The sequence below is a fragment of the Pteropus vampyrus genome, unplaced genomic scaffold (genome assembly GCF_000151845.1).
Source record: "Pteropus vampyrus isolate Shadow unplaced genomic scaffold, Pvam_2.0 Scaffold326, whole genome shotgun sequence".
In the NCBI taxonomy this organism is placed as follows: Eukaryota; Metazoa; Chordata; class Mammalia; order Chiroptera; family Pteropodidae; genus Pteropus; species Pteropus vampyrus.
Window position 1 is genome coordinate 1,744,892 of NW_011889107.1, and position 27,619 is coordinate 1,772,510.

The 27,619-nt window shown below is 53.9% G+C and overlaps 1 protein-coding gene across 1 annotated transcript; it reads right to left on the reverse strand.

Annotated features, from left to right (window-relative positions):
* Positions 1-988: 988 nt before the first annotated feature.
* Positions 989-25,286, reverse strand: KCNQ4 (potassium voltage-gated channel subfamily Q member 4). The gene is made up of 14 exons (XM_023522006.1): positions 25,255-25,286; positions 22,533-22,623; positions 21,763-21,889; positions 21,395-21,570; positions 20,536-20,661; positions 20,013-20,123; positions 19,742-19,837; positions 17,338-17,426; positions 15,479-15,640; positions 8,502-8,722; positions 6,651-6,750; positions 4,289-4,420; positions 1,924-2,053; positions 989-1,259 (listed from the first exon to the last, which is right to left on the reverse strand). The coding sequence occupies exons 1-14, from the start codon at positions 25,284-25,286 to the stop codon at positions 1,047-1,049; spliced, it is 1,806 nt and encodes a 601-aa protein (XP_023377774.1). The 3' UTR covers positions 989-1,046.
* Between the last annotated feature and the right edge of the window lie 2,333 nt (positions 25,287-27,619).

The following is a 27,619-nucleotide window of genomic DNA, read 5'->3' on the forward strand; positions in this document are numbered from 1 at the left end:
TGGATGGAGTGGGGGGCTCCTCCTAGTGGACATCACCTTGCAAGGCCAGTCCACTGGCATCAGCTGCAGAGGCTCAGGAAAGGCTGAACGCTCTGTGCGCATGTCTCCACAGGTGTGATTGTGTCAGTGTGAGTGTGAGAAACATTCTGCATGGCTGGGGAAACTAAAGAGGCATGTTTGTGTGACCACGAGAGCATTGTCTGTGGGAGATTATTTGGGGCGGGGAAAGACAGAAACGTATGCTGTCAAAGGCATCTGGAGGGCCAAAGGGGGGAATGGACATCCAACAGGAAGAGGGAGAACTTGGGAGGGGACGCTGCAAAAGAGAAGAAAGGCCCAGGCATTGCCTTTGGAGGAGGTGAGAGGAACAGGCCCCATGCTGGGTGGGGAGGGGTTGATAAGCCAAAGAATGGAAATGGGGGTCATGGCCAAGCAGCCTGAGACCAGCTACTGCTGGGGGCCCATCTCCCAATGGAAGATGGGCAAAGGGACCCCATAGGGGTCCCCAAAGTTGCATATTTAACATAGTTTGCATATATGCTGCCCACCTGCCTTATGGCAGGGTCCTGTGCTTGTGGGTACCTGTGGGGGCACCTTGGGCCCACCCCCGAGGGGGCGGGAACTTGGCGGGAGGACTTCCCTGCTCTGTCCGAAGGGCAGGCCAGAGACCTCACCTTGCATAGCTGGAAGCTGGGTCAGGGCCCAGAGCCCCAGGGCCCCACTCCCACTCCCGAGGCAGTGCCCTTGCCAGGCGGGCCGTGTTGGGCCTTGATGGAACGGGCAGGGCACTGGGGGGCCCAGAAGCCAAGGGGCAGCTGCTGCTGCTGCCCTTCGTGCTGCCTGGCATCTCACGCTCCGGAGGTGGGTCGGGTCGCTGGCACCTATAGCGGGCATCTCGCCCACCCAGGCAGCTCAATACTGTGCGTGGCCTCTCCTCCCGCGAGGGAGTGAGTTCAAGTAAGAGAGGAGTCCCGAGACCTCCGGAGGCGGGTCCCAGCGCCAGGCCGAGGGGCTGGGCAAGTTCGGCCCCGCCCCTGAGAAGCCCCTCAGTCCATGTTGGTGCTGACCGATCGGGAGATGCTGAGCGTCTGTGCGGAGACGGAGATGTCCTCGTGGTCCACAGGGCTGTGGTAGTCCGAGGTGATGTCCGGGTCGAAGAGCGGCACTTGCACGGTGCCCAGGCTAGCTGAGGTGCCAGAACGCAGGCAGCGCGAGTAGAAACCCAGCAGCAGGTCCAGTTTGTGCTCGATGGACTGCACCTGGGGGCGGAGCGCGGCTGGAGGCGGGGCTTGGCCGAGGCTGGAGGCGGGACTTGGGGGCGGGGCGGGGAGACTGGAGGTGGGGCTTGGGAGGAGCGCAGCTAGGAGGCGGGGTCTGGGCGGGACTGGAGGCGGGATACGTCTGGGAGGCGGGGCTTGTCCGGGGACCAGCGCATCTGGGAAACGCGGCTGCTCCCGGAGGAGGTGCAATAAGAAAGGCGAAGCTTGGCCGGAGGGCGGGACGAAGCTGGGAACCTGAGGCTTATTCCCGAAAATTTATTTGTGACTGGTTGGGATAGTGCCAACGATCAAGAGACAACGGAGGGGGTGCTAAATGAAGTAGGTAGGGCTTAGAGGAGTTTATCTGAGACCATAGCAACCTGGGGCAGGGCTTGGCAAGAGAGGGTGGGTTTATCGCGGCCGTTTAGCAGGAGTGGGCGGGCTTCCTGAAGGGCGGGGCTTATCCTGAAAGGCCAGGGTTGGGGTCTGTGAGGAAGTGGATGCCTGACCCTTGCTTGGGCCTCCTCCGCCAGCGGATGCTCTGGGCTGCGACTCCAAGAAGCGCGCCCTCCCCTAGGGCTTGTCCCGGTGGCCTTCCAGAGCCTCTCGGTCGACGGTCGACGACTAGCTCTGCTACACCTATGAAAAGCCCTCGCATACTCACCTGCTTCTCCACCTTGACCACGCGTCCCATCATACTGATTTCATCCACCGCCTCCGTGTCCGAGGGCCCCTTGTCGCCTTTCTCCCGCGCCTTCCGGTCCCCGGGACCCCGGCCCACAATCTGGTCCACCCTGTGAGGAAAGAGAACTGTCAAAGAGCCCGGACACATTCCACCCCTCCCTCCCACAAGAACTGGAGGTTGCCTGATGAAAGGGGAGATATAGCCTGCACCGGTGAAAGAGGCAATCTGAGAAAAGGGACAATTTTGCTCTGCCAAACGGAGGCCGAGATGGGTGGAGGAACCCGGCCACTGCTTTGAGGGTTTTCCAACTAGCCAAGCAAAGGCACCACACACGAGCATGACAAGTAAAACAACCGCCTAATGGGAGGAAAGGTGGGAAATGGTGGACTGAGAAAAGAGGGAAAGACACAGTGGACATATGAGTTATACTATGGACAAAGCTGAAGCTGGATCCGCCTTATTTTTCTGCTATCCTTTAAAGCAAAATTCTTGAAAGTGTTATTTCTACCCTCTAGCTCCAATTTCTCTCCTCCTATTTATTCTCTCCAAAGCCTCCCCTAATCAGGCTTTCATTCCACCACTTCACCAAAACTACTGTGTCAAGATCCCAAATGATCTCTATGTTGCTAAATTTGATGATCACCTCCCAATCCTCATTATATTTGACCTATTAGCAGCGCTGGCCACATCTGAGCACCCCTTCTTCCTGCACTTTCATTTGGATTCCCAAACACCACCCTCACCTTGTTCTGCCTCACTGATTCTCAACCTTCTTTGTTGGTTCCTCCTCTATCTCCACAACCTCTAAACATTGCAGGACGCATGGCTCATTCCCAGGACCTCTTTTCTCCATTTACTCTAAGTGATGTCTTCAGTTCCAGATGTTTAACTCCTCTATACACTGTGAACACGAAATCTTTATCTCCAGCCCGTACCTCCCTGCAAACTCCATACTCCTCTAACTGCCAGATCCACACTCCATTTAGATGTCTGATAGGCATCACAAACCCAACACATCTCAACTTTCCTGACTGAAACTGGCTCCACTCATTGCCTCCCCATGTCAAGAGACAGCAACTTTTTCTTCTTGCTCAAGCCAAAAACTTTGACTTCAATCTTGACTTTTTTTTTCTCTTACACCCCATCAGAAAACCCTATCAACTCTATCTTCAAAATATATCTAGAATCTGACCATTTCTTCCCACCGCCACTGCCACCACCCTGGTCCAAGTCCCCATCATCCATCATCTCTTGCTTGGATGTCTGAAGTAGCATTCTTGCTGGTCTCCCTGCTTCCACCCTAGCTCCCTTATAGGCCATTCTCAACTCAGCACTGGGGTGATCCTTTTAAAAATATCACTCAGATCTTGTCAGTCCTTTGCTCACAGCCCTCCAATGCTTGGATTGCACCCTGGATGAATGCCAGCATCTTTGCAGGGCTTTATACAGTCTAAGTGTCATTAGCCTCCTAACCTCATCTGCTACTTCTCTCACACCAGAACAGACGCGCTGGGCTCCTTGTTGTCCCTTAAACAACACCCAAGCCCCTGCCCATCTCAACAATCTGGCACTTGCTCTTCCCTCTGGAAACTTTTTAAACAGCCTCGCCTTCAGTTTTTCTCAAATATCACCTTCTCTCCTATTTAAAATTGCAAACCCCAATGCCCTAGCCCTTATTTTTTTCTTTACCGTTTATCATCATCTGACATGTCCTAGTTTCACTTATTTATTTCACCTAGTTTCACCTGTTCACCTTCCACTAGAACAAAGGCTCCATGAGGGCAGGGACTCTGTTTTGCTCTCCAGCATATTCCCACAGCCTGGCAAGTAACAAATACCCAAGGATTATTTCTGGAGAGAACAAATGAATGAAAGGCTATGAGAATTCAGGCCATGGGAGGAGAAGGGAAAGGTGTAGGTGATTCGGGTCTTGATGTGAGAATTCTTCCTATACGCTGGGCAGAGAGAAGTGCCAGATTCCAGGAGCGAGAGGTAGGCCGCATTGAGGATAATTTTCTTATCCTCTTGGGAAATGAGAGGTCACTGATTATTTTAGGCCTATTATTTTTGGACCAAGAAACATTCCAAAGACGTCCCCTAAGGCGTACAAGTCAATATGGTTCTCACAGAGGACCTGCCAGCTGGTTCGTGCGTTCTTCAGGTTCAAGGCAGGTGCGGGATCTGGGCTCAGCCTCGAGAAACTCCAGCTCCCGTAGCGGCCCCTAGGGGGCGCCCGGAGCTTCGTTCGAGCACCCGCGGACGGGCTCCGGCCTGCGGCCCTTGCGCGCAGGCTGGGGTGGCGGCCTCCCTGCCCTGCTCCCCCGTCCCGGGCAGGCACACGCACCGAGCCTGCAGGCTCTTGATCCGGCCCAGCATGTCCAGGTGCCCTGCTGAGTACTGCTCGATGACGTCCTTCACGTCGTATGGTCGCAGGGTCTCCTTGAATTTCCTTTTGGCCACCAGGAACTTCAGGATCCTGTCGGGGGAGGGGGTCTCAGAGGGAAGGTATTCTTTTCCAGCCCCTGTCTCTTTGCTAGCTCCTGTTCAGCACCGGGGCACCTCCTGCTTGGGCCACTACAAACAGTCTCCACTGGGTCTCCTGGTCTGCTCACCATGCTCCTGTCCCAGGACCCTCTAGGTTTGTTTGGTATTTTTCTTTCATGTGCCTGTATCTGCAGTCACATTAGCCTGGGAGGGCAGGGACTGGGCTTGGTTGCTCTCTGCTAGATGGGACACAGGGCAGGCATCTGTGAACCCTGTCGCTGATGACAGCTTGGAGAAAGATATTTTTGCATTAACTCCACAAATACTTGCTAGCACAGCTGTGCTGGCCCCTGGATACCCAAAAGAGCATCGGATCCGATCCTTGGACACTGGAGGCCTTGTCTGAGGTGGGAGACAGAGGACACAGACAATTATGGGTGGATAGCCATGTCAAAGAATGGAAAAAGAGGGCTGGGGAACATGAGAAGGGAGACCTCGGCTGGGAAGGTCAGGGGACAAGTCTTGGGAATAGTACTTTCCAGTACCAGGGCAAGAAGAGGGAGATGAAGGGGGGATTTCTGGACACAGGCAGGCATGGAGGTGTGTGTGAGTGAGGGTCCGTTCAAAGTAGCCAGAGCAGGAAGGGAAGGAAAAGGGTTAATTTACAGGAGGGGGCGGGGCCTATGAGAAGACAGGGAAAGAGACTGTCCTTGAGAAGGGAGGTTGGGAGAGGGTACTCTGGAGAGCCCTGAATCCCTGGCAGAGATTGTGCAAAGGCAAGTTGGGGCATTGGAGAAGGGGCCAGGTGGTTTACTCTGCTTTAGCGTGACCATTCTGCTAGCCATGGAGGGAGCGATAAAGCTGAGAACCAGGGGCTTAGTCCCTGAAAGAAATTGTCAGGAAGACCAGCTCCAGAGGATGGCCCTGAGCTGGAAGGGGACAGTGGCGTGGAGATACAGGACAGCTTTGAGCAATTCATGACTGAAAAAGACTGAAAGGCTCCTAAGTCTGAGTCTAGGATGACTCCCATGGATGATAGGAGGGACAGTTTTGGGGCATGTTGGGTGTGAGGGGTCTGTGGGATGGCCAAGGAGTGTTGACCTGGACCAGGTGGCAGCTCAGGCATTGTGTTCCAGAAGGTAGTCACTTGGAGGGGAGAGACAGGATATACAAAAAAGACGGTGGGGAGAGGCCTCAGATTCTCGGGGTGGGGGTGTACAGTTGACTGATTTAAAAATGAACACAAAGGGAAGAGGCTTGTGGGCAGGTGCATCGGCCAGGGAAGAGAGGAGGCGAGTCTGGAAGACCTGGAGGTAAAGGGGCATTTGGAGCTACAGCTGCAGGCTGAAGATAGAGACCAGGCCAGGACTCCATGCCAAGGAGCTTGGGGGTCAGACCCATGGCCGGGCCGTAGTTAAAGGGTTTAGGAGATTCTGGTCCCCCCCTAATTGTCGAAGGAGGGAGACAGCCAGTAGAGCCAGTAGGGCAAGGACTTTCAAGCTTTTTGACCAACGCCCACCATAAGAAATATATTTTACATCAGGAACCACTACACACAAACATGCACACACATAACTGAAACATTGTTTCATAAACATTATTTACCCTTACTACCTGGACGCACGCTGGTATTTTCTATTCTATTCTTTTTTTAATGCTGACCATGGCCCACTAAATTGATTTCACTAAGTTGATTTCAAATTGTTGGTACCTGTGGTTTGAAAACCACTGTTCTAGAGGAAGTCCTGGGAAGACAGAGAGGCTGAGGTCAAGACATCCAAGAAGAGAAAGTTTGGGGCATATAGACAGAGGGAAAGAGCACTTAAGACAAAGACGCAGGGAGAAGCAGGCAGATGCCAATACATAGCTAGGGAGAGAGAAATAAAAGAAAGCCTGACATAAATTGAGCAAGAGAAGAGAGAAGCAGAGAGGACACTGTGGGTGTGAGGAAAGGGGTCGTGATGGGCAGCCATGCCCCCTGCCCACCCAGCCAGTCCTCTGGGTGTAAGAGTATAAGCAAACCCTGCTGGGAGCCATATGCCACCTCCCCACCCCACACACACTCCAGGGTCCCTGCCAGCCAGGCACAGACAAGGGTGCCAGGCGGGCAGCAGCTGGTGTGCCCGGGAGTTCGGCCAGGTCTGCCATGAGGGCAAGCCCCAGATGGGGAGCAGCAGTGGGTGGCAGATGGATGGGGGGAGCCCCTCAGGTCTCAGTCTCACCTGACGGAGCGGATGACCGTCTTCACAGCGGGCATGACTTCGTCCACTGTGAGCTCACACTGGTAGCTCTTCTCCTCTGCCACATCTTCCGAGGGGCCCTCTGGAAAGTCAGGGGGCCCAGGTGGTAGTGGCAGAAAGGACTACTCCCGCCTCCACCACCACGTGCCTAACGACCCTTAAAGGTCCCAACAGGGAGACAGAGGCCCGGAAATGTCCCAGAACCTTTCTGGGGGCACAAGGCAGACCAGGCTCCAGCCTCCCTTGCTGCCCTACCCAGAGCAGAAATCTCACTTGTTGCATGCCCATCTCCCTATGCTAAGTCAGAGTAAACACCCGCCTGCTGGCCCGGTGTGGGAGCTGTTTTAGGGCACATCTGGTGTGGCCCGGGGCAAATTGCACAGAGCCCTGGAGGAAGCCCCACTAGTCCCACCATGCAGAACAGTGAGTTCCAGAGAAAAGGAGCTTGCAGCCTCTGCACATAATCATACACAGTCTTATCCTTCAGCCAAGAGGGAAGAAAGCTCAAGGGGCCAGTTTCCATGCCTAGCTCTGCTACTGGGGAAATCCCTAAATCAAATCGTTCTCCCTCCCGATAAGAGAAACTGCTTTTCCAAGGCTGGTGCACTGCACAGAGAAGTGATCCTCTTCTGGCCCATAGGGCAGGAGGTGGGGGGAGGCCAGGCAGCTTCTTGGGCAGAGAAGAGGAGGCCCCAGGCACCAGCCATGCCCAGGCTCCCATGGGTCAGCACCTCCCAAAGACTGGTTTATGGGGTTCTATAACTTTCTAGGAAAGAGCTCACTGAGTTGTCAGCCAGCAGCACCTTAGAGACTGACACAACACAGACAGAGGCAGCTTAGCTGGGTCGCCTCCCTCCAGGGCCAAAGAGGCTTCCCGTCCCCATCCTCCATCTTTGTCTACAAACTCATCCTTGTCTACCAACAATCCAGGGGTCTGAAGCATGTCAAAGCTGGGGGGAACTCTTCCAGGAGACTTGGTCCAAACCTCTCACTTTCCAGAAGAGACACCAAGGCACAGAAAGGGGCAATACCTTGCCTAAATCACAGCGCAAGTTAGGAGCAGAGCTAGAACTCAAAAAGTGACCTCTCTGACTGGTTAAAAAGTGACACCCGCCTCCTGCCCCAGGTTCACAGCGTCATATCCACGGGCGAGGCTGGCTGAAGATGGGTGGGGAGGGGAACGTGGATTATGGGTTGGACAGATCTGGGTGAGGGCAGCAACTCTGCCACTGACTAGCTGAGAGATCTCAGTCTCCATGTCTGCGAAATGGGGATAAAAACAGGGTAGTTGGGAGAAGTAAACTAGATAATCCAGTGCGGGGCAGTACACAGTTGGGGCTCAGCAAGTACAGACTCCTGCTCCATCCAAAGCACATTTGTAATGCAGCTAGCTGTTGTTGAGCACTTACTAGATGTTCCAAAAACTCTTCTGTTCACCTTCTGTGGATAATCTCTTTTAATCCTCACAACAATCTTATGAAGCAAGTACTACTACTGTCCCCATTTACAGGTGGGGAGAAATGAGGCCCAGGGAGATGTGCCAAGACAAATGGCAAAGCCAGGATTCAAACCTACACAGCCTGGCTCCAAAGCCTGTGCCCTTAACCACTACCAAGTGCCACCCCTCTGTATGCTCATTTGATTCTCAAACAGTCTGGAGCCCAGCAAAGCAGATATCATAGTACCCATTTTACAGACCAAAAGATGGGCACCCAAAGATGGTCAATCAGTTGCATAGTTGGGACTAGAACCAAGTCACTCCACCCACCAACCTGGACTCTGCCCACACTGCTACCCTCAGCAGGCCCTGGGCCCCAGGCCCCAGGGGCTCACCCTCAGCAGAAGCTCGGGGTTTGAGTCTCAGAGAGGCCCGGAAGCGGGTGCGGTCATTGAAGCTCCAGCTCTTCTGCACTTTGGTGGGGCTGGTGGCCTCACCCACCTGCTCGCTGCTCGGGGAGGTGGCCATTGGTGGCGGTGCCAGGTGCTGCTTGGAGGGGCCCGTCCGTCGCTGGGAACTGCCCATGCGAATGCGGTCTTTGATGCCCATCCGGCTGCTGGCAGGGCAGGTCGGGTGGGGGAGAGAGGCAAGTTAGCTGGAGCCGGGGTGGGCATGAGGGGGGACACAGATGGCTTAGGAATTGAGGGTGGCTATTGGGTCTTGGTTCTCCACCATGTGTAACTTCCTGGGATGGGATAAGGGTGTGGTAGGGAGGGCCTGATTCCTACAAGAAGCTGATCTAGGGTCAGTCTGGGCAATTCCTCTCCCACCTCACCTCCCACCCCTCACTGCCCAGACAGATAAGGAGTGCACAGGAGACAGATGTCAGAATGGAAGGAGGGAGTGAAACCCCAGAAAGGAGCCAAAGACAGACAGGAGGACAGGGGAGCTGGCCTGGCCCGGGTAGGTGGGTGGATGGAGGTGGTACCCAGTCTGGGCACAGACAGGCTGCTGAGGGATAGAGAAGCTCACCTGGCCAGCTGTACACAGGGGCAGGCCATGAGGAGTTGAGGAAGGGTGTGTATGTGTGTTTGTATGCACACATGTAACTGTGGGTACACAGGTACTAGTGCGTGTACATATGTTGACATGTGTGTATGTGTGTCAATTTATATTTTCCTCCTTTCCCCACTGCTGGAGCTATCTGACCCCACACTGGTCAGGTCAGGGCTTTAGGACCTGATTGATACAGCAGCACAGGTAGTGCACTGCAAAATTCCAAAGGTCTCCATCACACAGACATCAGTATACATAGTGCCCTTGGAGATATACTGGCCTGCTGAGGGGCCTTGGCCCTGTGGGTTTAGCCCCTGGACCCACATGTATGCTCAGGACATGCCCTGTGCCCACCCTCCCAGTGAGGGTCTCTAACCTGTTCTGCAGTCTCCCCTGCCTGAACTCAGGTCACCTGGACTGACATCCTGCCCATGTGACCACAGCATCTCCCTGCACAGCCCCACACCCCACACACTGCCTTCTGAGCCTCAGTGAACAGCACTTACACATCTGTGCTCATGTGAGCACACAAGTGTATGTCTACGTGTGCTCAGACTTCCCTTTCCACACCCCGCTCCCCACCCCACATCCCTCAAACCTTGGAGGAAGACAGGTATGGGGGGAGGCCTCAAGTTCCCCAGGACAAACTCTTGTTAACCAATACCTGGTAGAGTAACCCTGTGTCCAAGAGGGTCAAGGACCATGTTATCACTGGAGTAGGACCTATGCAAACGTCCGCCATCTCATGCCCTGTGGGTGTCACTGCTGCCTCCCTGCTGTGGCTTGCCACTTGAAGGGCCCCCTGCAGGGAAGTTCAGGGCCCTTCCACCCCAAATGTCTGGGGCCCTGGCTCAGAAGAGCACCAGCCAGTTTCAGAGGCGGCCTGAGGTGGAGCAGGAATTGGAGGAGAAGACTAAGTCACCTACTCTCAGAGACTTTCAGATCAAGGGTGGAGCAGAGGACAGATTCTGGTTTCAGGGCTGGGTGGGAGCCAGGGTCCCCCATGCCCTGGGCATGGGGTATAGGATATAGAGCCAAGGTACTGAAGTATGGAAGATCTCGAAACCAGGGGCGCCTTCGGGAAGGCAGCCAGGATGTGGGGCCATCCTTATAAGTAGGGGCCTCTGCCCAGAGGAGAGAGGTTATAGGTCAAGGATTGGAGCCCTGAAATCAGAAGGGCAGGGCAGGGGTGGCTGCTGCAATCTAGCATGCTGTTTGCTGGCCCAGTATCCCCTCAACACATCCCAAAGATTCCAACCAAAGTTTGAGGTTGGCTCTCCCAAACTTCCCTCTGCAGAGCCATTCCTTTGAGCTCTCCTCATGCTGGCAAGCACCCCGACACCCGCCCGGTGCGTGCAACCCCTGTCCTTCACTCCTCCAAAAGGGAGAGAAAGAGAGGGAGGCAGACAAGGCCCTGACATTCAGCCAAGGGCCTAGAACTCCAGATCTTGCGCCCGGCACATCACTCCAATGGTATTCTGGGGTAAGAGGGTGACCTCCCTGTCACCAGAAGTATGCGAGCAAGACTGAGCCTGCACTCAGCAGGATTTATGGAGGAACGGGTCTGGGGGCTTGGACTAGAGGCCTTGAAAGGTCCCTTTCCAGCTCTGATTCTGTGATGGTTGAAGGAGCTTCTGGCCAGGGTTTTGGGTTCTGTAACTTTCCAGCCAGCCAGAGGCCTGTGCTCCTCTTCAATGTAAGAAGGCACTGTTTTCCCAGGGGTGGCCCTGGTTTCAGCTCCTTGGGCAGGGCCCAGAAAATGGCTCACATCAGCCTCTCTGGTGCCGAAAAGCTCAAAGAAAATGGAAAGAAACCTGGCACATGGTAGACATCGAAAGAGCACCTTCCCTTCCCAGGCTCCTTCAAACATGCAAGGTCCTGTCCAACTGCTTCAGCTGCTCGCTCAGCCACTTCGCATGGTGGGTTCCATATTTTCCATCCCAATTTTATAGATGTGAAGGGAGGTGAAATGACTTGCCCAAGGTCACAGAGCTCCTGTGGATGGAGCAAGGGCTGGAGCAAGCAATCAGGATAGGGTCTATGGGAGTAGTTCTTAACGGAGGGTGGAGGGATTTTGCTCACTAGCAGACATTTGGCAATGTCTGGAGACATTTTTGGTTACCCTGGGGAATGCTCCTGGTATCTAGTGGGTTGAGACTAGGGATGCTACTAAACATCCTACATTGCATGTGACAGCTCCCAACATCAAAGAATTATCTGACCCAAAATGTCAACAGTGCCGAAGTCGAGAAACTCTGATCTAAGGGGGCTGTTGGTGCCTGGGAGATGGATGGTGTGTGCTTGACGGCAGCTGTCCTGTGGGTGAGGGCAAGCTCTGGGCACAGGCTGCCCTCTGACTGCCTTGCTGGACCCAACCCCTATACTCACTTCCACAGGGAATTTCTTTAAGTACCCACCATCTGCCTACCAAAGGCCAAGGTAATGGGGGGAAGAGAGGCCACCTACCTCTTCTAGTGCTGCATACAGCCCCTCTCTTCAGGACTGTGGAAACAGCCTCGTCATTGGCCCCTCTGCCCTGACCTTGCCATTCCCACCCACCATGTCCACACAGCCAAAGCCATCTTGCAAAGGGGCAAATCTGACCAGGAGACTCCTCAGTTTAACCCTTCATTCAGTGTATTCTCATTTCCTAGACGTGGTTTCCAAGCTTTTTTTTAAGAGATATCTTAACTGCTGGACATGCCAGACCAAATGAGGCCAACGTTACACAGCATGTCTTATGAGCAGGCACAGTTTGAATGGAAGCAGCTTCTATTATCATCCACATTTTACATGTGAGGAAACAGGCACAAAAGGCTTATGCCCAAGGTCCCCTAGCTAGTGAACCTGCTGGCCAGGTTCAGATCCAGAACCAACATTTCTAAGAAACACTGCCTCTGGGTAGTGCAGCCAAGACTTCTGTCACTCGTCTCCTACTCATGGGTCCCCCAATACACAAGGCTCCAGAGGCACTTTGGGGAAACCCAGGATTCCATGAGCCCAAGCTGCTGGGCGGCACCAACAGAATGAGGCTCACGCTGGGCTTTTGAGTTCTTCATGACCCAGCTCTGCCCCCAACCTCAGCTCCTGACCTCCCACTCAGATCTGGCCATGCGGGATGCCTGGCCCTTTGTCATTGCTGTGCTCTCTCTCAGCAACACACCTTGCCACTTCTTTGGTCTAGAATGCCCTCTCTCACACCTCCTCCTTTTCAGGCCTCCTGGGGTGGGCAGTGCCTGACCTGGCTCCACAGCTCCTCTGCGTCCTCCTGTTATGGCATTCATCACACCAAATAGCAATTACTCTTTGCAACTCTCTGGGCACCATGTTTTATGAATCACTGTGTTCCTAGTGCTGGGCCTGGCATGGGGCAGGTACCAAGGAATGTAGTGGTGATGCAGTTAAAAGAGCCGGGCTCTGGAGTTAGTGAGGGAGGTGCCCATCTCAGCTCCTTCAGACATCTGCCAGGTCCTTAGGTGGGCAGAGGGGAAGCTAAACTCAAGGCCCAGAAAAAGTCAGAGTGGGAGGGACCCTCAGAGAGCCTCTAGTTCAATCTTCCCCTTCCACAGAGGGGAAACTGAGGTCCAGAGAAGGGAAGCAATTTGGCCAAGATCACAAAACAGATCAGTGGCAGAGCCAGAACTCATCCTGAGGCTCCTGTAAGTGTTCTTTCTGGAAGACTAGGCACCAGGCCCATGCCCCCAGACTTAGCAGAGGCATCCACAGGAAGGCGAGGGGCTCAAAGGGGCCTCAAGGCAGATGGCAGGCGGCAGGCACATGCACCTTGTCCTAGGCCCATCCTGTCCCCCTCTCCAGCCCCTGAACTGGGTGGGGCAAGGAGGAGTGGGGACAGGAGGAGCAGGTAAGGGGGTACCTCGGTCTCCAGCTGGCGTGGATCCGAAAGAAACTCCGCTTACTACTAAACATCTGGCTGGAAAGTTGAGAACAAGACACAAACAGGTTAGTGGGAAGGAGACGGTGGGCAGAGAATGGGGAGCTGCCAAGATAGGGCCACCTTCCTGTTGCTGGTGGGAGAGAAGCCCCATCACCACCCAAATCATCCTCCAGCCACATTCCCAGATTGCAGAGGTTCTCAAGCTTTGCATGAGGATCTCCTGGGAGGAAGGTTAAATATGCAGAATTCTGTGCCTCTTCTCCAGAGATTCTCCTTCTGGGGGATTGGGGGTGAGGTCCAGCTATCTGCATTTTCAACAAATACCCCACAGGAGGTTAATGCAAGAGATTAGTAGACCATGCTTTGAGAAACACTGCTTTAGCACTTCGTTGCAAAACGCCAGAGAGAGGAGGCTCTGGCTCTGACAATGCCATCCCCCAGGAAGTCCTGCTCCTTGTAGTCCTGGGAATGTGCTCAGCCTGGATCTATCCACAAGCACCACCGAGGCTGTGAGAACAAAGTGTGTATATGTGTATGTGTGTGGGGTCCCATCCATAGGGCCCAGACAGCCAAGATTAAGGATATGGACATTTGTTCTAAGCCCAGTTCCTGATCTCCTGGAAGTCACATCTCAGCCCCCTGGGGTCCCTCAGTAGAAGGGACACTCCACCACCACCTAGCCATGCAGATACTCTAGGGCAGACAAGACATAAGGTTGAGAGCTAACGATGGCCAAGCACTCAGCAATAATCTGTTCCTAAGCCTTGGGGGGCCCAGAGACCCAGAGCAGCTGTGAGAGGTGGTACGGGTGCTGGGCTCCAAGCTAATCTCCACTCCCAGAGCCTTCCTATTCAGGCAAGGTGAGACCAGAGCAAACTGGGAGCTACAGAGCACCCTGGCTCAGCTGGGCAGGGTTACGCAAATGCCAAAACTTTGAGTTTCTGCCTGGAGGACAGGGTTCGATGGGGATGGAAATAATAATGACAGCCTTCAGGCAGTAACAGAGAATCTGAGTGGGGGCCACACCATGAATGCTCTCCCAGGGATCTCCTAGCCTGGCCTGGCCAGTGTTACTTCCTCCCCTCCAGCCCCTGACCTGGAGGACTCTGCCTCTCCACTCACTTCCTGTGCAGTCCTTGGCCATAAGTGTCCCCACTGAGAACCAGGAAAGAATGCTGCTCCAAGCATCCTTTGCACCAAAACCACCCTGTTCCCCAGGCTTTTCAGCCCAGAAACCCAGAAAACCAAGAGCTCCTGATCAGCTTAAACATTGCTGATGTTTTGCCAAGGACCCAGAGGCTGGAAGTGACTTGATGACTTTCTCAAGGACAAAAAGCCTCAAGTGGCAGAGGCAAGCTTTCACTGCACCTCCTCCTCCTGACCACTGAGTGGCTCACCTCTTCTCTTCTCCCTTGTTCTGGACCAGGGGCTTAGCACCTGAGGCCCGAGGCCCAAATGTCCAGCTGGCTGATGCGGGGATGATGTGTGAAGATGAGACAAAACAAAATGGGTACAGGACGGGAGAAATCGGGGGGTGGGGGGTTGAATCTCCGACCCCAAAGCTACACCTCCACAGGAGCAGCCACTTTCCCATACTGTTAGGGGCCCTCCCTTATCCAAATAAGCCTAAAATTCCACTATTATGAACATTTATGTGGGGTAAGCATTGTTCTTTCTTTGTTCTTTCAAGATGCGAAAGCTCCAGAAGAGTTAGGTCAAGGGGAAAGAGACTGTTGGGAGCAGCAAAATGTCCTTCAGCAAGGAAGAAAAGCATTGTGGGAAAATCCCAGGAGGATCCTCTGGGATCAGCAAAGCTGTGGACAAGGGTTACACAAGACAAGAGCATTAGTCATTGGTTGCGTTTACGTAGGTCCTACAGCAGTTCTTAGCCACAGAGCTCTCTTTCCAGCTGGCATCTCATTCCCAAGAGGTGAATTCAGTGTCAAGCCCCTTCTAGAGGAATATGGTGGGGGAGGGGGTCCCTGCCCTCATACCCCAGGATGGTGCCCACAATTACCTGAGCCGTAAGCACCTGTGGCCAGCGGCCTCCTCCTCTCTCCAGCTTCCCAGGAGGGATGGGGGTGCAGGGATGAAAGAGTGAGGGGGATGTGGAAACAGAGAAAGAAAGAGGACAATGGGATGAACGGAGGAGGTGATGGGAAAGGGTGGTGTGGACAAATCCCCACTCTCCCGGGTGACAAAAAGGTGAGTCCGGCCTGGTTTCTCCAGAGAGGCTCTCAGTCTGTACCTGTCAGGCTGTCCGACGACAACTGACCGGGCCTCATGACAAGGCCTGGGAGTCCCCAGAACAGGCCCAGACACCCATATAGTGGCTGGAGACAGGTCTGAGAGAGGATGAGACAGAGAATGGAAGAAGAGGAGGAGAAGCAAGAGGAGGTGGCAGCCCCAGAGGGCCCCTACCTTTCCCCAGGGCAGAAGGAGGCGCTGCCCGGCCGGTGGCAGGTGGCAACGGGCGGGTAACGGGAGGGTGCTCCATCAGGTACCGGCGCCCGCCGCACCTCCAGGGGCCGTAGGCCCCCATTGCGGGCCCGTTGCACGTGCTCAAACAAGAGGGCCAGCTCTCTGCAGGAGAGGGCGCCATCAGCAGCAGGCAGGGCCCTGGCACCACCCCATCACCTGGTGGGAACTGAGCTCCTGAGCTCATATTTTGCCAGGCCCTGCCCCTCTAAAGGTGCTCAGCAAATACCCCAGACCAGAAGGCAGAGGTGCAGGGTGGGAGAGACTAGCCTTTCTCCCTCCCTTTCTACAATCAGTTCCTGGGAAATCCTCGGGGATACCAAGGTTGTGTAGGCTGGACACAACTCCAGAGCACCGCCACAGGGGAGTAAGTGGGAGCTCAAATTCAGCTTACTCTGCCCATCAAGCCTGGAGGCCAGCAGCAGCCCTGAAATCCTCGCCCTCCAGATCTGACTCTAGATTTAGGGGGAAACTGAGGCTGAGGAGGGAGACTTGATAGGGTAGCTAACCCAACTTCTTTCCCCTGCAGCTCTGGGTTCTTGGAGACTAGATTTAAGGCTCAGCTTCTTCCTAATTCTCCAGCCTATTTCCTGTTTCCATAACCCAAGGAGAATGTCTCTCCTTTCTGCCTTCCCATCATACAGATGAGGAAACTGAGGTCCAAGGAGCAGGAGGCCCAGTGGACCCAGAATCTCCAAACCAAGCTCTGGATCTCTTACCAGAGGACTCAAAACCACTCTACCCCAAAATCTTCCCTCTCCCTCACACCCATCATATTCCTAACACCCAACCTCTGTCCCACACACCAAGGTGTGGGACCTTAAGTCTTAGGGCTAGTCAAAGAAAGGGCGGCTTCTTCTATTCTAATTTCACTCCCTGTCTCTGACGTGGGAGCGTGCCTCTGGCCAGGTGGAGAGATGGAGAAGAACCAGTGTGATTATGGGAGCCCCCCTTCTCAGCTCCTTCTCTCATGCTCTCCAGGGAAGCCCCTGAGCTGAGAGGTGCAGGGAGGGGGGCAGCCAGGTGTAAGAATGAGTGGGATCACGCAACAGCTGCTCTTGGAGAACTAATGAGACAAAAAAAAGGCACCCGAAGAAGCGCTGAGCACAGCAGCCTGGCCCGCCTTGATGACAGCCTGCCCACGGGACAGAGCCGTGCCGCATGGTCTTCATTCCCACCCGAGGGCCTGGCCAGGCACTTGGCCACATGAACCTTGATGATGCTATTAACAATCCTCTGTGTGGAGCCACCCCCTTTGCAGTCTTACCCAGGCCTGGGCCAGAGGGATAAACCCACTTCTGGGCCAAAGGCTGCTTCCTGGCACAGCCAAAGTAGGTATATATTTATGCAGAGGGGTGCTGTGAGGGCCCTTGTACCAAACTCTGGCACACTTGTTCTTGCCCATCCCAAACTTTCTCCACCCAGATGCAATACACCAACTGGTAAGGGCTAACACTGCCTCCCCACAGACTGAGGGGAGATGAACTGGCTGCGTTGCTGCCCTGAGTGGCATCAACTCTGGGTGAGCATGCACACTCTATGACACAGCGCTGAGTCAGAGGGGCAAGGCTCCACCCCATGCCCTGTGTCCAATGTCCACTGCCTTCCCTGGGCACAGAGAGTAGGAGAGAGGACACTCTGGGCTCTGAGTTAGGTAGAATCTGCAGAGCCAGCCCCAGATGCTCCCTTGGGAACCATCATCCCTTTCCCACCCCCCAGGGCTGAGTCCCAGCCACCCGTCCTCAAGGGGCATTACTGTCAGCCCTCCCTTCCCTCACCTCCCCCCCTGCAGCAGGGCGTACCTGAAGGATGGGAGGATACTGTCGTAGTAGTACCAGGTGGCTGTCAGGTAGGCCCGACTTGTGTCGGTAGAGTACAGGCGCCATGCGGCCTGGGGGGATGTGAGAAAGGAAAGGGAAAGACGAGGCATCAGTGAGGCTTCTCAACCCCCACCAGCCCTCTGCCCCTGAGACAACCTAGGCCTTGGGCCAGCTGAAGATAGGTGTGCACAGCCAGAAGCCAGTTCCAATTCCATAGCCACCAGTAGGGTCAGCCAGAGAAATGGTGGCCTAGAGAGAAATTCCTTCCCAAGGTAATGAGCAGATCAGCCTCAGAGCCAGGGGCCTTAGAGTGCAAGAGTTAAGAGCTGGGGTTCTGTCGTCAGGCAGACATGGGTTTCCAATTCTAGCTGTGCCCCTTATATATGTGGGCAAATTAGGTAAAGCTGCGGAGCTTCAGTTACCTCATCTGCAAAGTGAATGTCATACTACTTAACCTAACTGGTTAGTGTGAGGATTGAATAGGGTGAATGTATATGAAACGCCAAACATAGTGCCTGGCACACAGTTGGCACTTAATGCCAAGTTCCCTTGTTAAACTCTCCTGTTATTTTCCTTACCACGGCTGATAGATATCTATTCATTGTGTATTTGATCAACACCTCTCCTCCTAGGCTGTAAGCTGTGTCTTGGTCACCAATGTATCCTCTGGCACATGGTAGGTGTTCTGCAAATGTTCAGGGAATGAATGCTGACTGAGTGAATCATTATTATTAATAATAATCCCACCCCATCTTTCCCAGCTGCCTGTCATTGCCCATGCAGTTGAGGAGGGGAGGACAGAGCATCACCTACCAACCCCTCAAAATCCCTAAACTTATAGGGTTTCCTCAGCAGCAGGAGGGAGGAGGAAGGACTGACTGTCTCCCTCCCTCCAGGTAAGGAGAAGAACCAGGGAGGCACTGTGAGTGGGGTGATCAGTGAGAGCAGGGAGGCATGGAAGCTGCTAGGCAAGACAAAGCAGAAGTGCCCCCCCTTCTTTGGGTGCCTCTTGTCCTTAAGGAACTACCCAATGCTGACTTCACCAGCCAGGCACCCTCCCAGGACAGGAATATTTTTACTTCCTGCTTGCCTAGGCCCCTGGCTTGGGCTGGGGAGCAGCTGCCAGGCTGTCTCATTAATTATGGGCACCACAATACCAGCTGTCTCTCAGCATGGACGGTGCCAGCCGCCTGCCCCTACAATGCCCCTTGGAAGGCCAGCTCCCACGGGACAGTGGCCATTGTGCCCCAGAGGACACTGAACGAAATGCTGGGCTGGTGGCTGGAGATAGTAGGGATGGGGAGCAAGGTTCCACCCTGGGGAGGAAAGATAAGGAGGGGTTGAGTCAGACCTGGGGTGAGGGGGTGGTCAGAGGGTGGCATGCTCGGGAGCAGGCCAATGTGGGCTGTACCAGCATTCCCTGAACTGTTTCCCAAAGGAGTGTCTCTTGCACCCACCCCTGACCAGGGAGAAACCAAGGCTGAGTCACAGAGCCACATAAATCAGAGCCCTTGCCAGCCTATGTCCTGTCAGAATGCCTCAACACAGTGGGGGAAACTGAGGCCACACACTCCTGGTTTTTACCCACCCCTCTGACTACTGATTCTCTCTCTCCTTGGCCGGCTCAACTTTGGCTGCCCAGCCACGAAAATCTGAGGTTCCTTAAAGCCCGGTTCTGGGCCATCTTTTCTTTTCTGTCTTTCCTCTCCCCGCCGGGTGAGCTCATCTGTGCCTAGGGCTTCAGTACTGTCGACATGCAACAGCTCCACACCTTCTCTGCCCTGCCCATCCTTCTCCTCTGAGCAGCACACCTGTACATCCAGTTGCCGCCTCCACAGTGCCACACAGGGGCTCAGAAACCCCTCACACTCCACATGCTCCAGCCAAACTCACATTCTTCATCTCCCTAATCTGCTACCATAATTCCATGGAGCAGGGCCATGGACCATCTATTTGGGCAAGCCAGAAACCTGGAAGTCACCCACCACCTCCTTCTCCTCTCCCTCATGCCTGATGTCGTGAATTTTTACCTCCTAAATATGCAGATTCTGCCCATTTCTTTCCATCTCACCTGTTGCAACCCTAGTCCATGTCACCCAGCACCCCGCCTCACCCACACTGTTGCCACAGTCTCTTAAGTGGTCTTCCTCACATGCCTGGGTCACCCTCCAATCCATTCACCACTTTTCAAAACACAAATCTAATCACAATACCCACTCTCCTACTTCAGAGCTGTCAGTGGTTCCGCATTGTTCTTAGGGAAAAGTTAAACTCCTCCCTGTGGCCCCAGGTCTGGGCCTGGCACACCTGTCCACCTGGCACACAAGGGTCAGCATACTGTGTTGACACACCAGTTCGGCTCAGGGGCTTCCTGGACATCTTGTACCTGGATGAGGTTGGCCGCTGGCATCCTCCGCTTCTCAAAGTGCTTCTGCCGGTGCTGCTCCTGCACCTTCAGGGCAAAGCCAGATCCCAGGATGCCCTAAGGGGATAGGCATGGTTGCAGGAATGTGATGGCAGTGGCAGGGAACAAAATAAGGCAATCTCTACTCATCTGAGGTTCCCACCACCACTAATGCAGGATAGGGGCTTAGCAGGCTCTGCCCCCAAGCCCCCTCTGCCCCAGGCTGGGTGATCCTAGGTGGAGGGGAACTCACAGCAGGCAAGGCAAAGAAAGAGATGCCTAGTAAGGCGAAGCCAGCAGCCAGGACCCTGCCCAGCCACGTGTGAGGCGTCTTGTCACCATAGCCGATGGTCGTCAGTGTAATCTGGGGACATAAATGGGTTACTCACAGGGCTGGTCACAGGGGCCACCCACAGGAGCCTGTTGGGGGCACAGGCAAATGGAAGGCTGATCATGAAGGAAGAGGCCCCCATGGTTGCCCACAAGGGGCTGGTCACAAGAACTTGTCACAGGGACTAGTTAGAGGAATAGACATATCCCCTCTCCCATGCCCTGCTGGTCAGGGGGAACGGATGCAGGTCAGAGGGCTTGAGATGGGGGTCTAGATAGCACAAGCCGGTCCACTAGGGCAAATTGGGGGTCTACCATACAGGCTGGTCATAGGGGTCCCAGCCCTAGCCGAGAGGTCAAGGACAGGCCCGCTCAACCCTGAATAGGTCACAATGGTCAGGGGGCAGTCCTAGGAGAAGGGAGGCCCTGTGTAGACCCTTACGCACCGTTCCCCACCAGAGCGAGTCGGCGTAGGAGGAGAAGTCAGAGTTGGCGTCTTTCTCGGCCAGATAGACCAGGAAGGAGGCGAAGATGAGCACCAGGAACCCAATGTACCAGGCGGTGATCAGCTCCTGCGGGGGCAGCAACGGGTGAGACCACAGGGAGGACTCAGGCGGAAGGGCGTGAGGAAGTAAGGAACGCTGTGCCCAGCTGGGAGAGGTGGGGAGGTGACAGGCTCCCAGAATTGCCTATGGGAGGTGTTCTGGAAGGGGATAAAAATACCCCATACCTCGGAGTTCCTCGGCGGTGGCTCCGCCAGCCTTTCTTTCTCAGCTCCTCCCTTCAAAGAGACCCTGCCCCGTCTTCCCTAAATGGTCAGGCCTTCTCAAGACCGCAGGGCACGCCCCCGGCCCTGCCCTCCACGGTCCAGACACTACGCTCAGGCCTCCCTCCTCCCGCACCCTCCCTCACACCACTCCCTCCGCGCAAGCCCATTTTGTCCCGCCCCCCAAACCCCACTTTCAGGCTTTGATCTGGCCTCATATCTAGTCCCGCCCACATTCCACCCTCAGACACGCCTCTGACCCCCACTTTGCTGCGCACGTAGACCCCCAAACCTAGAAGCTTCGAAGTGACACCCTCAAGCCCTAGCCCTCAGGCCCCGCCTCCTGGCCTGGTCCTGACTCGTAGGCCCCGCCCCGGCCCAGCTTCTGCCCGCACCTTGTCCTGCCCCTTAGAGACCTGGACCAACCACCCCAGGCCCTGCCTCCGCCCCGCCTCCATCCCCCGTCTCCACTGCGGCCTTGCCCTCCCTGCTCGGGTCGAACCTGGCCCCGTCCAGGTACGCCCCCCAGCCGGCCTCACCTTGCTGTGCGCGTAAACCACCGAGCCCAGCAGCTTCCAGGTGCCGCCGCGGCGGTCCATGCGCACCATGCGCAGGATCTGCAGGAAGCGCATGCTGCGCAACGCAGACGTGGCAAAGATGTTGCCCTGCGTGCCCGCAGCGATGACAGCCACCGAGGCCACGAACACGATGAAGTCTGAAGGGGTGGAGATGGCGAGGTCACAGCCAGCGCCAGGGAACCGACCCACCCCACGTCAGGAACCTGAGGTCGGGGATTCCTGGGATCGTGGGGCTGTAGTGGGAATTGGTCCGTTGAGTCTGTGTCAGAAGCCAGAGTCTGGGTCAGGGTTGGGGTCAAGGGTCAGGCGTGGGAACCAGGCCTTATTACCGATGACACAGAAGGGTTTTCTGGCAAAGCGGAAGCGGCCCTGCCATCCTCGGTAGCGGCAGCAGCATCCAGCAGACCAGACACGGATGATGTACTCCAGGCCAAACACCACGATCATCACAAACTCCTGTGGGGCCAGAGGCTTGAGTTTTCCCCATTCTCTAGTACCGAGGCCCAGGTCACACAGCCCAGAAACAGCCCAGAGTCCCTGGGTTAAGGGTACTAGGATTTCCTCAGACCACTTCTCCTGGATGAACCCGGATAAACCTGAGGATTTTGGAAGGCAGGTGACCCCTTCCAAAGAGACTGATAGCCCAAGTCTGCCCTCCCTTCCTGTCCCCATGAGCTGTTTAGGTTTTTCTCCTCACCCCACCCACCCCCTCCCAGTCATTCCAGACTCTCTAACCCTGACCGAGTGACATAAAGGGTGACTGTCAACTGCCCCCCTCCAAGATGCTTCTGTTTAGGGGGGAAAAAACAACAAACATCTCACTAAGGGCAGAATTAGCAGTCTGGGTCCTGAGAAGGAGTGGGACCTACTCACTTTCTCTCTGGGCCCATCATAAGCCCCGGCATAGAGGCAGGCGGTCCCCTGACACCTGCTATAAAGCAGGGGATGAAGCCCAGAGAGGGGCAGCCACCAGCTCAAGGAACACAGCACAGAAAGCCACTTTCTGAGCCATGGTATGAGAAGCCTCTCTCCAGTTTCACTCTGATTTCTGAGATGCTACTTCACACAGCCTCCCTAAGACAGGGACTCCAGCACTCACCAAGATGAGGAGACACTCGTTGGCAAGTTCCTGGTGCTCCTGGATAGTGGAAAGCACAGACAGCACCAGGCAGCTGAACACCAGCAAAAATCTGCAATTGAAGCATGGAGAGAAGGGTTAGACTGGATGGACAGGACAGCTGAGGAGACTGAACAGGTGGCTGTAGAGTCAGAGGAGGAGGGAAGCATTTGAGAAGAATTATCTGGAAAGCAGATAAATGAATCAGAGTTTCCTGGAGTTGTGCCTCTCTGCTGGATGCCAAAGGGGGAAGTCCCCAAGCTCTAGGCAACTGAGCTCAGAGACACCTTTCAGCCCTCTCAACTGCCCTTGATGGAGGCTGTAGCTCAGAGAAGTGGTCACTCAGCTGTGAGTGGTAGGTCAGTCTGGGCTAGCAGTGGGAACACACTGGCCCAGGTTCCCACAATCAGGCAAAACGTCCAGGCTCAGCTACTCATGAGTGGTGGCCTCAGTCCCTGCCTTAGTTTTAAGATAGTCTTAAGAGAAGTGCCCCAGAGGTCAGCCAGGGAGTCAGGGAAGGTGAGCAGCTGAGGGAGGTGCCCCCTTCCCCAACTCCTCCACCACCTCCCTCAACCCCAACTGCACACATGTGAAAACTGAGGCCCAGAGAGGGAAAGGCATTGCCCAAGGCCACCCAGTATGTCCAGGGCAGGGGAGATTAGCGCTAGAGTTCCTAACTTCCCAGTGGATGGGCAGAGGGGAAAGGGCACGAGGAGAGAAGCTGGTGGCCTCAGGAATATGACGTGAGGGAGGCAGGATGAGAGGTACAGTTGCAGGTGCAGCAACTGGACTCCCGGAAAGGCTCCTCTTTGGTACGGGGGTGTGCTAGACATGCACGTGCCCTGAAAGAGATGCCTGAGGGAATGGACTTCTCTGGAAACACGTCCCTTAGGACTGACCTATAGCCTTCTCCAAATGTCCCCAGAGTCTCCACACCTGGGACTGCTGACTCCACATTCTGTCTAAAACACCTCATCACTGTAGCCTGCTAAGACTCTGTTCACCCTTTCCCCACACAACACTCCCTGCTCTGAGGAGCCCTCAAGGATGCTCCCTACCCTACTGTCCCCTCCCAATGCTGGCCTCCCTGTATGTGTCCCAAGTAGCTTTCTATACAGCTTTATTTGTGTTCATGTTTTGTGGTGGCAGGGGCTTGGATTGGGAATCAGAGAGACCTGGGTTCAGATACCAGTCCTGTTGTGTGTGTGGCCCTGGGAAAGTCACCTACCTTCTCTGAGCCAGTCTCCTCGTCTGTAAAGCAGGGGCTGACAAGAAGAAAGACACGGAAAGGGCATGGCTCCACCCCGGCCCGCTTACACCTCCTTGGAGAGGGGCACCCAGCCTGCTTGGAGGGCAGGTATAGAACTGCATCCCAGTACATGCCCCTGGGCAACGGAAGTAAGTGGCAGATGTCAGTAAAGGGCTTTGAATGAATGAGGGAGGAGGAGGCCTCCCTGGCCAGTTCCAGGCAAGAGCAAAGACCTAAGGCACCAGGAGAGAGCACCAGCTCCTCCTGTTCAATAATTAACTACAGAAAACGCAGTGGCCACATCCACTGAGAATGGGGACTGCCACTGACACAGGGCTCCGGGGCATAAGGGCCCTCCCTGAAGTCATCTCACCTAGCCCCATCCTCTGGGAAGGGCTGCAGCCAAATCTTGATGGGCCTTCACTCCAATCCTAAACAGAAATCCTTCAGTCTCATTGCTCAGCTGACCTCAGATCCTCGGGTAAGTGGGCCACATTAGGCGGGCTGCCCACTGGGTGTTTCGAAAGTTTTTTTCTGAACACTTTTCTTCCCATGCCAATAGTTACACATCGATAAATGTCTGTTTCACATAGGTTAAGTGAAAAGAGCAGATTATAAAATCTTAAGGGCAGTGTGATTCCAATTTTTTAAAATGTAGATTTTTTTTATATACTGCATACCAAGAGCCAGCAAGACTTATTGCTGGATGACAAAGTTAAGACTGCTTTGGCTTTTGTTTTGTTTTTTGCTTTTCTGCATTTCCTAATATTTTTCAGAATAAACATGGGTAATAACAAACTAATTTTAAACTAAATTTTAAAATGCATTTCCTTAAAAATGCAAACAGAGGAGGGAAAAAACACTTTTAATCCTGCCCCCACCCCTTTATCACAATAGCTTTTGCCATTTAGCAGGTGCGATGGTGTGGCAGCTTCTTCCTGGAGTCCAGCTCACATGTCCAACTGCCCACTCAACATCTCTCCTTGGGGGTCTACTGGCCTCTCAAACCAAATATGTCCAAAAACAAACTCAATTTGCCCTCAAATCTTGCTCCTTTCCATTCTCCCCATCTCAGTAATGGCACCAGCTTCCACCCAGGGACTTGGGCCAAATATCTAAGGGTTACTTACCCTTGACTGTCCTTTCCCTCGGCCTCTACATCCCATCCTTTAGAAATTTCTATTGGAACTACCTTCAGAATATATCCCTGAAGAGACCACAGCTCATCATCCTGACTAAGCCACCACCTTCTCACCCCCGACTGGTCTCCCTGCCTCCACTCTGGCCCCACCGTAACCCACTCTATTCAAAGCAGCCAGAGCGATCCTCCTACAATGCATAGCCAGAAACCATCGCTCTCCTCAAAACTCTCTACTGACTTCCCATCACATTTAGAGGGCAAAAGTCCAAAAGTCCACCAAGGAAGGCCCTGTAAGATCTGGCCCCCTGCCCCACCTCTTGAACTTGATCTCCCTCCGGCCCCCCATCACTGGGCTCCAGCATTCTGACGTTCTTGCCATTCCTGAAACATACCAAAATGTATTTCTACCTCCAAGCTTTGCACTTACTTCACTGTTTTCTCTGCCTATTTATTGCTTCCTTGCTCATCCAGCTCTCTGTTCAAACATCATTTCCTGGGAAAAGCTCCCCAACCACCCCTTCTCCAAAATGATGGCCCCATCTCCACTCTTTCTCTCCTTACCCTGCTTTATTTATTTATTTTTTTATAGCACTGTCTAAAAACAGTAAATGAATAGTAGAAATTCATATTAAACAAACATCGAGATACCATGTCACCAAAGCCCCCAGTCTGTACCAGTAAGACTCCCAAAGCTCTTAGCACATCCATCCCTGACCTGTTGGTCTCCCCCAGCATCCTTCCTGAAAAGAGAAGAGAGAAGGCAGGTCTCCAACTCTGACCAGTTCCATTTAGTAGATGCTGTTTAAAAAGCCCCTGAACTTCACCTCCCCTTGATGCTCTGGCTGGGAGTTTCCTCACCCTAGATACTCAATATAGCTGAACAGACATACTTAGTCTGATAGAGAACATCTTGTGTTCCAGATACCTGAATAATCGTCCCCATATTTCAGATGAGGAAATGGGGCCTAGAGAGGGACACACTTGCTCAGGATCACACAGTGAATTAAGTGACAGAGCTGGGGCTGGAAGCCCAGCACAGGTTGACCCCCCAGCTGCCTTGGCCTTCCCCAGGGGTCTTCACACAGATACCTGTTCTTGAGAAAGCAGATGTCTGGAGCTGAGGGAGGGAGGAGACAGTGAGGAGAAGCCCGGAGCTGGGGTCTGATTGTGTATTCCAGAACCAGAATGTGACTTCATTCATGCAACAAATAAAGACTATGGATTGCCTCTGGCCCCCGCTGGGGCCTCGGTTTCTCCATCTATATAAGTATAGATGGTACACAGGAGCTGGCTGGCTTGGGCCTCTATAAACACCCCAGTAGAGAAGCCAGACTGGCAGCCACTTTCTGGAGCATCTTGACCCATCATGTCTGGCTGCAGTTTGGGGCCCGTGCCCAGCCCAGGAGACAGAGCTGGGACAGGTGGGCGATGGCTGGCTGGCTCTTCCTGGCTGGGGGTTATTGTGAGACTTATCACAACCCTTCCTCCCCACTCCCCTGCCATTCTGTGACCATTTCACTCATTCAGGAGGCCAGCAAGGAATAGGTGAATGGCTTGCTTAGAACCGTGGTTCTCAAACTATAGTGGGCATCAGAATCACCTGGAGGGCTTATTAAAATACTGATTTCTGGGACCCACTCCTGGATTGTCTGGTTCAGTAAGTATGAAGTGGGGCATGAGAATTTGCATTTCTACAAAGTTCCCCAGTGGCACTAATGTTGCTCCTCTGGAGACCACTGAGAATCACTGGCTTAGCTAATGCGAGAGGCTATTAGCTGCCTCAAGGCTTTTTAAACAACTGTAATCACTGCCTTCTCTGCCCCACCCCCACCTAGCTCCCACAGCCTAGCTCTAATCACTGCCCAGAAGCAGCCACAGACCTGGGGAAGCAGGTCTTGTGCCAATGTTGGCTTTATCCCTGATTTGCTCTGTGACTTCATAATTGCCCGTGCTGGCCAAGGGTTTCTGTTGGCCAGGCACTGCGCCAAGCCCTCTATATGCATATCACTCCTCACGACAACCCCACGAGAGCTAACCCGTAATCACCCAAGGCTGACCAATGAGGAAATGGAGGCTCGGAAAGGTGTATGATGAGGGCTGCACAAGTCTGTGAATATACTGAAAACCACTGAATTGTACACTTTAAAAGTGGGGCGGTTTATGGTGTGTGAATTATATCTCCTTAAAGCTATTATTTAAAAGGAAAAAAGGCTAGGAAGAAAGCAATTTTAAAAGGAAGAAAGGCATACAGGATTGTCTAAAGTCATAAGGCTGGGACCTGAACCCAAGTCCACCTGGACCAACATGTCGTCCTACCTCTCTGAGCCTCAGTTTCCCTATCTGCAACATGAGGTGGGGGATGTGAGCCTTATGACTCTCCAGCAGTGGGGTAGAAGGGAGAGGGTCAGCCATGAGCTCACTTCCAGATTCTCTGGGATGTTCCTAGAGAGACAGATGCTTGGAGGCTGGAAAGATGGCGTTCTGGGGGAGTGGGAGTTGTCACACACAGAAAAAAATAGGTTATTGCCCAACCACTCTGAGCCATATTCACTTAAGAAACATTAATTGCTATCTACACTCAGCCAGGTTTATTGTAAAGTCAGAAATGAATAATCTGGGTCCCCCAAGAAATTAACAAGTATAACACAGCAATGACATGATGGACAAGGTAATGACAGT

Excerpts from the sequence above, each read along its gene's own strand:
- KCNQ4 (XM_023522006.1), bottom strand. The coding sequence starts at position 25,286 with ATGGGGGGCCGGAGGGAGATCAAGTTCAAGAG. Across the intron at positions 21,890-22,532 it reads ACGAGTGTCTCCTCATCTTG|GAGTTTGTGATGATCGTGGT; the intron begins GTGAGTGCTGGA and ends CTGGCCCCACAG. Across the intron at positions 19,838-20,012 it reads CTTTCTTTGCCTTGCCTGCT|GGCATCCTGGGATCTGGCTT; the intron begins GTGAGTTCCCCT and ends CTATCCCCTTAG.